The sequence below is a fragment of the Triticum dicoccoides genome, chromosome 7A (genome assembly GCF_002162155.2).
Source record: "Triticum dicoccoides isolate Atlit2015 ecotype Zavitan chromosome 7A, WEW_v2.0, whole genome shotgun sequence".
NCBI classification, from domain to species: domain Eukaryota; kingdom Viridiplantae; phylum Streptophyta; class Magnoliopsida; order Poales; family Poaceae; genus Triticum; species Triticum dicoccoides.
The window spans coordinates 429422268-429434404 of record NC_041392.1 but is presented as its reverse complement, the minus strand read 5'-3'; the positions used below and the strand labels follow the sequence as shown (position 1 = coordinate 429434404).

The 12137-nt window shown below is 47.8% G+C and overlaps 1 protein-coding gene across 1 annotated transcript; it reads left to right on the top strand.

Annotated features, from left to right (window-relative positions):
• The first annotated feature begins 514 nt into the window (after positions 1-514).
• LOC119327411 (protein NRT1/ PTR FAMILY 6.3-like) lies at positions 515-6738 on the top strand. Its single transcript, XM_037600518.1, has 3 exons — positions 515-940; positions 1451-2049; positions 5551-6738. The coding sequence occupies exons 1-3, from the start codon at positions 593-595 to the stop codon at positions 6413-6415; spliced, it is 1812 nt and encodes a 603-aa protein (XP_037456415.1). The 5' UTR covers positions 515-592; the 3' UTR covers positions 6416-6738.
• Positions 6739-12137: the final 5399 nt, after the last annotated feature.

The window sequence follows — 12137 nt, the reverse complement described above, 5'->3', positions numbered from 1 at the left end:
TTGATGTGATCATTTATAAAGAGAGTTTTACCTCTATTTCTTTGTGGTAATTTGATTTGAATTTGAACCTTATGTTGGTCGATTACTTTCATCTACCCTTGTGCGACCGGCGGACGTGTGCGTGCGCTGCGACTGCGATAGGCGATAGGCGATAGGCATGGCCGTGTAGTGTGGAGAAGCCGGCGGCCGGTTGCCGCCCAGCGATATCAACCATCCACGTACCCCCACAACCCCAACAAAACCAAACCAATTGCCCTTCCCTTATCCTCCCACGGAAGGGAAGGGAAGGAGCCGCAACCGCCCTTATCTCAGCGCAGATAATTTAGATTAGATCATTCTTATTATTGCATACGTATAATATAATCACCCTCGTCCAGAGGAGAGGAGAGGAGAGTCCCCAGCTAAACAAATCATCTCTTTCTTCTTCCCCAAAAGGCGAAGCACGAGATTCTGCCCAGAATACCCCCGCCGTTGCCGCGCCCGCGGGTATATATACCGCGCCCGCCACCTCCAACCCGCCACACACACACCCCCATACATACATACACACCGGCCAACCCGCACCACAGATCCTCCCCGCCGGCCGGCAACGATGGTCGGCCTTCTCCCCCAGACCAATGCGGCGGCGCAGGCCGAGGTCCTCGGCGACGCGTGGGACTACCGCGGCCGCCCCGCCGCCCGGTCCACCACCGGCCGCTGGGGCGCCGCCTCCATGATCCTGGTGGCGGAGCTCAACGAGAGGCTCACCACGCTGGGGATCGCGGTCAACCTGGTCACGTACCTCACGGCCACGATGCACGTCGGCAACGCAGAGGCGGCCAACGTCGTCACAAACTTCATGGGCACCTCCTTCATGCTCTGCCTCCTCGGCGGCTTCGTCGCCGACTCCTTCCTCGGCCGCTACCTCACCATCGCCATCTTCACCGCCATCCAGGCATCCGTGAGTACTCCTCTCCTACCTTTGACTTTGCTGCTTTGCCGTCCCTCTCCCTCGCCGTGCAAGTTTTAACTGCTTGACCCCTTTTTTTCTTCCTAAATAAAAGATCCCGTTCTTTTGGTGGTAGGTTGTTAGTTAGTCTCTTCAAAACAAGAGAAATATCAATCTGTAATACGTAGTTCCTTTTTTTAACAAGTGGAACACACGTATTAACTCCATCGATATACTGCTGTGAAAAGAACGGCCACCAAACCAACACTGTTTAATCATCATGGGTCTAATATATGCTTCCAAGATCGCGTATGGGACTATGGGTCCTCCGTATGCCACAGTGGATGATTAGGACTACTACTTCATCCTCTTAATTCGGAGATCAGTAATTCGCATGAGATTAAATCTGAAATTTTCCCATGATATCTTTTTTTCTTTGCAAGGAAGAATTTTATCTCTCTCTTAAGTACAGAGTAATAGTTGCGATAGATAGTAATCCAGAAGCATCTTACGTACGTGCAGGGCGTGACGATCCTGACGATCTCAACGGCGGCGCCGGGGCTGCGGCCGCCGGCGTGCACGGCGGAGGGCGGCGGGATAGGGACCTGCTCCCGCGCTTCGGGCGCCCAGCTGGGCGTGCTGTACCTGGCGCTGTACCTGACGGCTCTGGGCACCGGCGGGCTCAAGTCGAGCGTCTCCGGCTTCGGGTCGGACCAGTTCGACGAGTCGGACCGCACCGAGAAGTCGCAGATGATGCGCTTCTTCAACTGGTTCTTCTTCTTCATCAGCCTCGGCTCCCTGCTCGCCGTCACCGTGCTCGTCTACGTCCAGGACAACCTGGGCCGGCCCTGGGGCTACGGCGCCTGCGCTGTCTCCATCGCCGCCGGGCTGGTGGTGTTCCTCGCCGGCACCCGCAGGTACCGGTTCAAGAAGCTGGCCGGGAGCCCGCTGACCCAGATCGCCGCCGTGGTCGTGGCCGCGTGGCGCAAGCGCGGCGTCCAGCTGCCCGCCGACACCTCCATGCTCTACGACATCGACGTGGGCAAGGTGGCAGCCATCGAGGGGGCCTCGACCAAGAAGAGCAAGCTCAAGGAGCGCATCCCGCACACCAAGCAGTTCCGGTAAGCTAACGAGTTACTACTTGGTGCACGCTCTCTTGCTTGCTTAACTCATTTCCTACTTACTCCAGTAGATTATTATGATAATCATGGATGACATGGGTCAAAGTTGCATGCGTGGCCTTAGAAGTCGTGAGAAATACTAGTCCAGCCAGTATAGAGACCACATATGGTACTGTTGACTGCCCCCAGCATGCTACTAGTGGACAAGAAGCTCGTAGCGTAGTGCAATAAAGAGCAGAGGAATAAGGCTGGCCAATTTAGTGTCTCTTAATCATTAAGTTGATAATTCTAAGCTCTAGTCACTTGGAATGGAAGGAATGCAAGTTGGTGTTAGATTCAGCTTTTGCACCGCAAGCCTGTCCCCTCCAAATCCGTTCATCATTTTCTCCCAACTTGGCCCTGCGTACCACGCGCCAACGGTGAATCTAGGACGAAAACGACCCATCCAGGCCCAGGCCCAGGCCCAGGCTAGGGCAGCCAGCCAAATGCTAGTACTACTACATTTTCTCACCCCCTAGAGAGAGACCTACTGACATGCCGGGCCGATCCACTTGCATACTGGTGTGTTTAGGGCGAGTGAGGAAAGGATAACCATGGTTGGCAGGCGACAAATGGCGAGTTTGGCAACCAGCGTACCAATACCAATAATTGCCACTATTCTATAGCAATAGCGATGGTACACCGTGCCCCTGTCCCCTCCCTCTTTCCTCTCCTCTCCATCGGTCCACTGATCCTGGCTGCCCCCGTCCTGTCCTGTCCCGTGGAACCATCTGCAAGCACCCAAGCCTCCTCCCTGCAAGAATACAAGAGGTGTTGCAAGTGCGGTGTGTCATGTCATGTGCTACGTTACGGATTCAGAAACGCCTGATGGGACGCACTACATGCACCTGGACTCATGCTGGATAGTAGGAGTAGTACATACTCCTAGATAGGGATAGGCTGGCTCCTGGAGGGACGATGCTTCGGTGCCTTAAGACATCTATCTTTGTGTTCATGACATGTGGGTAGGCACCGAAGCTGCGTCCCTGCTGGAGATATGGTCATGTACGGTGGGGAAGGAGGATCGTATCGGGGTCGGGGGCTCTGCTCTCGAGCCTGGTCGGTAGGCAAAGGCAAAAACTCTCTGATTTGCCCTGATTTGACCAGACTAGTTAGTAGTTATAGGGTTTTGTGTACGAAACCTAGTCAGCATTTAGCAGACGGCCAAGAAACCGAGGACGGCTATTCCAAATGGGCCTTGTGTTTCGAGTCTACTCCGTCCTTTGCAACCGACGGCTTCTCTAACACCAATACTATACTGGAGAATTATTATTCCACAACTGTTAAGCTAGTCTCAGAGCCACACATGTCATTACCACTTATCAGCAAAAGCAGCTCTGCATTGTCACCCCATAATCAGGCACTACTCCTATATAGGAGTACTGTACAGAAATCGTAGGTCTCTGACAAGCGGAAATCAAGTCTTTTGTGCCTGACAAGCTAGGTGAATTTCACTTGGAAATGAAATATGACCTGCACAAGTCTTGAAATATTTTATGTTGTTGTTATCAAATCAAACACACACGTTTTGACCGAAACTCCTTTTGCTAATGCTCCACGCCCACGGTAGGCCAGTAGAGAGAGCTAGACGGAAATCACCTCAATTATTAGGTGGGGTGGGTGTTTCTGCAGAGGAGAGGACCGAGACGTGTGCGTACCGAAAGCTTTGCGTGATTGGGGCAGTGGAAAAACGAAAAGGCCCATCAACAAGAGAAGAAACCCCTAGACACAACACAGGAAGAAGAAGAACTAGTGGTAGTAGTGGTACGTCGTGTCTCGTGTGTACTACTCTACTAGCAGCGAAAGGAAAGTAAATTTGCCCGTTGCTTAGCCATCCCGGTGGTGCTAGCTGATGGGGACAAGAAGATCTAGGCAAACCTTTCTCGCTCACATGCGTCTGCCCTTCCTTTTTGCCATGGCTCAGTTGGAAGCTGGGATCCACGCCACATCTCTCCTGTTCACGCTCGGAAAAGCACCGGAGATCATCCCAATCCCATGGACCATACTTCATCATAGCCTCTAAAAGGACTAAACCCATGTGTTGCTTGTGGTTGCCCTCTCTCGGCAAATGGTTGTCTAGGTTGATGAAGATGATGGGGAAATTAACCAGATCCACCACCTAGTTATTCATTAATCCCACCGTTAATTAGCCGCTCCTATTAGGGCACTGTTAATTGACATATATATATATATATGATTATAAACAAACAAACGGTCCATCGCTGTTCGCTTCCTTTGCAAAAAGGCCGCGTGTCGTGTCTCACGTGTGGAGGTGGACGCTTATAATTTTTTCCCCATGCCGATCGACCTTGACACGGACAGGGTTATTTGGAGGGCTTTTTGGGGATAATGGTTTCTTGACAAGTTCCCGCCCATGATTTCAGCTCCATATATGGTGCTGACATGATTCTTTTGTTGAATACTATTATCATAATCATCACATGATTAAGCTGGCCCAGGTTCTACCTGGGGTAGCATAATCATCATGAACACACAGGTTTCCTTCCCTAAATAACTGGACAGAACATGTCTTGTGCCTGGTGATGCTAATTGGCTGTCGGTCACCTAAACCTATTTGTTTAATCCCTGTATGTTCCATAGATACATACTACCTCTCTCTTGGTTTACAGGGCGTGCGCGTACTCCTAGGCTATCAATTTGACCAACCTAATACAAGTCATATATTATAAAAAATATATCAACAACTTCGGAGTTTCTACTTTCAAAAGGTATAATTTTTGTGTTATATAGTTTACATTAGGATGATAAAATTGGCTACCTAGGTATGCGCGTAGGACTTGTAAACTGAAACGGAGGTAGTACATTCATGACCCGTTATCAAGTTCGGGTCAGGGAGATAAAACTCTGAATACTCCTACTTAGCTGTCGACGATTCCCTTCCAAAGAACTTGGTTGTTCTTCGCTTTGGACCCGTAGGTAGATGCTCGGCCTAGGATGATTTGTTGTTTTTGATCCGTGTCTCCATCCGACTGCAGAATCTTGTAGCTGTGACCACTGCTTTTAGCTTGCACTCGTTGCATCACAGGCTGTAGTGGCCAAAAGTGAAAGGAACGTCGCATGGTCTCTGTGTGTGTCAATTAAAATAAAATCCAATGCCTCATGTATGAACCGTATTTTTTCAAACTACGTACTTAGTTTTCTGATACGAAACAGCACTTGTTGCTGAAGCTAATAGTAGCAATATTTTCTTTTATGTGGTTTATTATCATGTCTGATGTGCAACTCTGAAGACACCAGCTTCTGAAACTTGTCACTAGACAACTGCTCGACTTAGCTTCTCAAATTGCTGAATTTAAACAAAGACGGTTCAATCGATTCAAGTTGATTTGATTTGCACTGTGATCCTTGTCCATTTCTTTCTTTATACTATGTAAAACTAAAGAAAAACGTATAACCGTAGTACTAGTTCTTGTTCTGATAGACCTCAACTTATCTTTGCAGTTTCTTGGACCATGCGGCGATCAACTCGGACCCCGCTGGCGAGCCGACCAAGTGGCAGCTTGCGACGCTGACGGACGTGGAGGAGGTCAAGACGGTGGCGCGGATGCTTCCGATATGGGCGACGACCATCATGTTCTGGACGGTGTACGCGCAGATGACCACCTTCTCGGTGTCGCAGGCCACCACCATGGACCGCCACATCGGCCCCTCCTTCCAGATCCCGGCGGGCTCCCTCACCGTCTTCTTCGTCGGCTCCATCCTCCTCACCGTCCCCATCTACGACCGCATCGTCGTGCCCGTATCCCGCCGCCTCAACGGCAACCCGCACGGGCTCACCCCGCTCCAGCGGATCGGCATCGGCCTCGTGCTCTCCATCCTCGCCATGACCTCCGCCGCTCTCGTAGAGGTCAAGCGCCTCCGCGTGGCTCGGGACTCCGCAGTCCCGGCGGGCGCCCCCGTGCCCATGACGGTCTTCTGGCTCATCCCGCAGTTCTTTTTTGTCGGCGCCGGCGAGGCCTTCACCTACATCGGCCAGCTCGACTTCTTCCTGCGCGAGTGCCCCAAGGGGATGAAGACCATGAGCACGGGGCTCTTCCTCAGCACGCTCTCGCTCGGATTCTTCGTCAGCTCGGCGCTCGTCACCGTCGTGCACAAGATCACGGGTGACCGCCGGCCGTGGATCGCCGACGACCTCAACAAGGGCGAGCTCTACAAGTTCTACTGGCTCCTCGCGGGGGTCTGCCTCGCCAACCTCGTCGTCTACCTCTTCGCCGCCAGGTGGTACAAGTACAAGGCCGGACGGCCCGGCGCCGACGGCAGCGTCAACGGCGTGGAGATGGCCGACGCCGAGTCGTGCCTCCACTGACTGACCACTGACTGACCACGCGACGCGCCTGTCCGTCCGTTCGTGTTTCTCAATCGGACGGCCTTGATTTCTTCGCATGTTGTACCATACATATACTAGTATTGGATGGATCGTCGCGCGGTCGTCCACGTGTGCCTACGTGTAGTATAATGGGATTAATAACTTCTTAGAGGTGGGAAATGGAAAAGCTGGCGAAAGGGTTAGCGGGGCGGGGAAAGGGTGTCGGTGACTGAATGTCGCTGCATTTTGTGAAAATTCCCGCCCAGATGTAAAATCACGCAAATGAATGAAAGAAAAAGGAAAACTTGTGCTCTTTTGGTTGACCTGGGGTTTATCATGGTCAATTTATTTTCTCATGTTAAGTTGGATGGAATTATTCTTTTTATTTTCAAAATACACTCAACTTTTTACAAATCGATTCAAAATGATGGTTTGGATGACTGTCTCTTCCATCTATATATACTAGCTGAATGCCCGTGCGTTGCCACGGAGCAGGACAATCTATATAGGAAACAATCTACCGACTTTCTATTGTAAACGGCCAATGCAAATGGTCATGCAGTTTAAGACCGCATCCCAACGAATGTCTAATCCTCACGTTGCTCTTGCAACACCATGTATTCCTTTGATATTCTTCATCCAGTCCAAGAGCTTCCTTCTCAAACGCCTGACCCTGATCTTCTCTTACGTTTCAAACTGTCTCTAGATCCACACATTGTGTTTCTTCTCCTTTTGAACTTCGCCAAATCTCCATCACGACTCTTTTTTTGTAGGTACCATCACGAGTCTCAGCAAACACATTGTGTACCGAGCATTAATATTGTCATAATGATATGATTAGTGAGGTAAAGAAAGTGTGATATAGGCTGCAATCGGTTTCACATGATGGTTGTGCACTAAGAGCCTCTGGTTAAAACATGGATAATGAATGGTTAGACATCTGACAACAACATCTCTAACTACCGTTTGGAAACGTTGACCATGATGAAAAGATGGAAACCATGTTGGGTTCTTGCCATCAATGATCAAACCATGTTAGAACAATGATGGATGGTCACGATGCTTCCTACATATTCAATCAACGCTGCCTTTTTGCATCGTACGAAAATCGTATGTGATTTATGTACGTGAAGCATATCAGTTAGTCAAACCACTTATGCTTACTTATTGCAACCATCTCAAGCATAATAATAGGCTCTGATGTGTTCACTTGTTCTTCCATACAAAAGGCTAGCGTTGCGTACAATCTTGTGTTAAGGGCTAATAATATACTTTATCAATTTTATTTTTCCTACAGGAAACATGTTGAAGTCTACCCATGACGCAACATAAAAAGACAAAAAAAGTAGAAAGAAATTTGGAGGATGTCAAGAAGTCACCTCGGCTGTAGAGCAGCAAAGGCCAAGAACCAGATTCCTCCAAAGGGAGTTTAACATTCTAAATAACTTCATAAACGAAATCTTTCGGATCCATATCTTTGGCCTAAAAAAATCTCCACTTAATTTCTTTCCAAATCTGTCTCACTGCATAAGGTCATTTTATAATGATTCATAAAGAAATCAAAATAGAATTAAAACGATTGAGAAACCATGACAAGCATAAGGTCATTTTATAATAATTCAGAAAGCGCAAATACAAACGCTTACAAGCTTTATGTCATAAAGGATCACAAAGATGTATTTGAAATTTTAACTGGACTTGCCACAAATACAATAGCATATTTAGATGAAAATAGTATAAAGGATGGCACGCAATTCATTTATCTATTGCGCCAGAAAACTAACATATAGGAGCAAAAACTTCTATTCTCTGTCTTGGTTGTCGATAGGATAAGAGAATCCCCTTACCAGCAGCTGGTTGCATCGCCAGAATCTTCTTGTTTACCAATCCTGAAAATCACAACAAGGACCAAACCAATATGTCGGTGATCGACCACGAGAGGGCAACAACCACTGACCAGAGTACTTATCACTGTCAAAAGTTGTTGTGCTTCCTTGCTGAACTGAATGTTGGCGTTGTTCTTGCGAAAGCCAAACTGCTTGACTAGGAAGCATGTGTTCTTGAATGGCTCGCAGAACAGATTATGCAAAATTGCCGCGATTTATTATACTAACCTAAAAATCATATAACCAACAAGTACGAAGCCTAGCAGAAAAAGGAGACACGGTATAGCTACAAGTGTAAGGAATGTGCAGTTTTTATCTCACTATAGCAGGGAAACAGATGAGGAAGCAGATGGCCGTGCATCTGCAGGAGTAGCCTCCACCTGTCGCCGGAACCACGGCCGCTCTTCCTCTGTGATACGGCCAGGGCTAATGTGAGTGTTTCCAATGTTCTTGATACTTTTCAACAGGTCCATGGTTTAGAGGCCAGAGGTGTGTACGTAGCAAAATACATCAGATTTGAGGAGAACCACGAGCAGGAGGTTGCAACTCTAGCTGAAGATACATGCATGCATGTTGATGCCTTGCATGTCTTAGGTACAAATCAAGCAAAGAAGGATCAGCTGGATGTATGCATGTTGGTTAGCCAGAGAAACAAATCACAAGACTCCCACACGTACAAATACTATTTTGGAGGGTTCAGTTTGCATGATATTGGTGTACGTCAAGTTTCCTATTTTTTAGTAGATGATCAAGAAGTTAAGGGAAAGGGTGCATATATACTATTTCTATTCTTGCCGTGCAAAGAGAAACTCAACGAAGGTGCATGCAGAACGTGGGACGCGTGGAGTCTATTTTCTTTGAAGGAAATTGGTTGGGGCCCACCAGCCATGCAGGCAGAAAATATGGCGCACTTAATTCTACAGTCGGTTTGTTAGTTATAGATATAAATAAATAACTTGCCGAGATGTAAAAGGCAAGTACTTTTCAGTTTTAGGAGAGTCCATATTTTATTTGAGTTAGAGATAGAAGGTCGGTTTGCTTTTCAAGACAAGTTAGATGGTCAGCTAGTATATAAAGCCAAGATGCGTTCAATGTAAGTGGGGTTATTTTGATAAAATAGACACGATGTGTTTTCAAGGGTAGACACCCGTATCAAGTTTTAGAGGGATCTTTAGAAAACCTCTGTGTTGCGATTTCTTTGTAGAAATTGTTTTTGCGCATGAGTATCATCGTCGAGATTGATTTTCTCGTGCTGGGCCGCAAGGTTCAAATCCTCTATTTCGTGCATATCACGTGCGCGGGCGAGAGGCTACTGCTGCTGAAGGTGGAGTGTCGTGAAAAGTTGGGCCGCAACAACGGATCGGATCTCGCTGTCGAGGTTCGGTCCACATCAGGTGGTATTCAGAGCATCAGGTTGTTCACGACACTATGGAGAAGATGGCAAGCGCATCGTTATTCAGTAAGTTAAGCTATGGATTTCAGTTGGAGGAGGAAGGTCGATGGGATGCGCTTTTTCATACTCGTGTTGTGGTGCGGGAGAGATCATGTGTCATGACAATTGACCACATGAGTTTGATCAATGCTGCAAGCATCGAGATGGTGGAGAAGCTAGATCTACCAATGACACCACGAGCACAACCATACTTGTTTCATTGGGGTCATGAAGAGCTCAGTATCACACATCAAACAAAGGTACCGTTTTTGCTGGGAAAATATTTTTGCATGGTTTTGTGTGACGTGATTCCGGCACCCATGGTTTCATGTCACTTATTGTTGGGAAAGCCATGGTACAAAGAGCACGATGTTGCGTATGATTGCCAAACACACACATATACTGTCAAGTTGGGTAAGAAGTACGACCTTGTGCCCATGGGTGAGGATCGTTTTATTGCTTGGAGGAGAGACCATCAGAAGAAGTTGAAAGAAGAGAAAGATGCAAAAAGGAATATGATCGAGGCTACTAAAATTTCTATGGTCAAGGTTCAATCCGTACATCAAAATATTAGTGCGGAGATTGAGCCGAAACCGAGGACGGTTTCGTTTCAAGGGGGAGAGGATGATACGGCCAGGGCTAATGTGAGTGTTTCCAATGTTCTTGATACTTTTCAACAAGTCCATGGTTTAGAGGCCAGAGGTGTGTACGTAGCAAAATACATCAGATTTGAGGAGAACCACGAGCAAGAGGTTGCAACTCTAGCTGAAGATACATGCATGCATGTTGATGCCTTGCATGTCTTAGGTACAAATCAAGCAAAGAAGGATCAGCTGGATGTATGCATGTTGGTTAGCCAGAGAAACAAATCACAAGACTCCCACACGTACAAATACTATTTTGGAGGGTTCAGTTTGCATGATATTGGTGTACGTCAAGTTTCCTATTTTTAGTAGATGATCAAGAAGTTAAGGGAAAGGGTGCATATATACTATTTCTATTCTTGCCGTGCAAAGAGAAACTCAACGAAGGTGCATGCAGAACGTGGGACGCGTGGAGTCTATTTTCTTTGAAGGAAATTGGCTGGGGCCCACCAACCATGCAGGCAGAAAATATGGCGCACTTAATTCTACAGTCGGTTTGTTAGTTATAGATATAAATAAATAACTTGCCGAGATGTAAAAGGCAAGTACTTTTCAGTTTTAGGAGAGTCCATATTTTATTTGAGTTAGAGATAGAAGGTCGGTTTGCTTTTCAAGACAAGTTAGATGGTCAGCTAGTATATAAAGCCAAGATGCGTTCAATGTAAGTGGGGTTATTTTGATAAAATAGACACAATGTGTTTTCAAGGGTAGACACCCGTATCAAGTTTTAGAGGGATCTTTAGAAAACCTCTGTGTTGCGATTTCTTTGTAGAAATTGTTTTTGCGCATGAGTATCATCATCGAGATTGATTTTCTCGTGCTGGGCCGCAAGGTTCAAATCCTCTATTTCGTGCATATCACGTGCGCGGGCGAGAGGCTACTGCTGCTGAAGGTGGAGTGTCGTGAAAGGTTGGGCCGCAACAACGGATCGGATCTCGCTGTCGAGGTTCGGTCTACATCACTCTGTGGCGCTTAGGCCAGCACCGCCACTCTTCCTCGGTGGAGAACCGGCGAGCACCGCTGATGCGCTCCTTCCTCTTTCTGCTGTATGGTTGTATCTCTCTTCCACGGAGGGGATGGAAGGCATCCCCTTCCCTAGATCCGGACGGCACGAGAGAGCGGATCGCGAGGTAGCGTGCAGAGGTGTAGGAGCGGGATGGTGGCGACGATTTTTGTCCGGAGAGAGATGGGATCGGGTGCGAGGGTTTGGGGAAGACGGGGCAGGACGCGTGCGCGCGTGTGGCGGCAGTTTTTTTCTTCGAGCGCGAGATGGGTGGGACCGTGGGAGCGTGGGCAGGTTTCGTCGTGCGCGGGATGGACTACCCTTTTTTTTCTCCACGTGGTCGAGGGGTGGGAGGAGGTATCCATAGGGGAAGGCCTGGTTGAACCATCACGACGACGACGACGACGGCAGATCCCCTTTAATAATAGAGATAGTGGCCATGAGAAGCAGTTTCCCTCCTCAGAGGCCAGCACACCAAGGGAAGGGGGATCCAAGGATCCCACACACACCCTATCCCCTCCAAGCCAGGTCAGTGTGCAGCCTACTACTAGTGAAGGGGGCAACCACCTTGGGCTACATGAACGTAGTTTTAATACCTCCTAGTAGTCTATCAAACCGCTAATCATTAAAAAAACAATTAACCGTGTGACCCTGCAAGTTCGGTACTTGTGGAATTATTTAAATAAATCTTAGGCACATTTTTAGACTTTTTATTTACAAAAAACACACTCAATTTTTTTACAGATCGATTCAAACC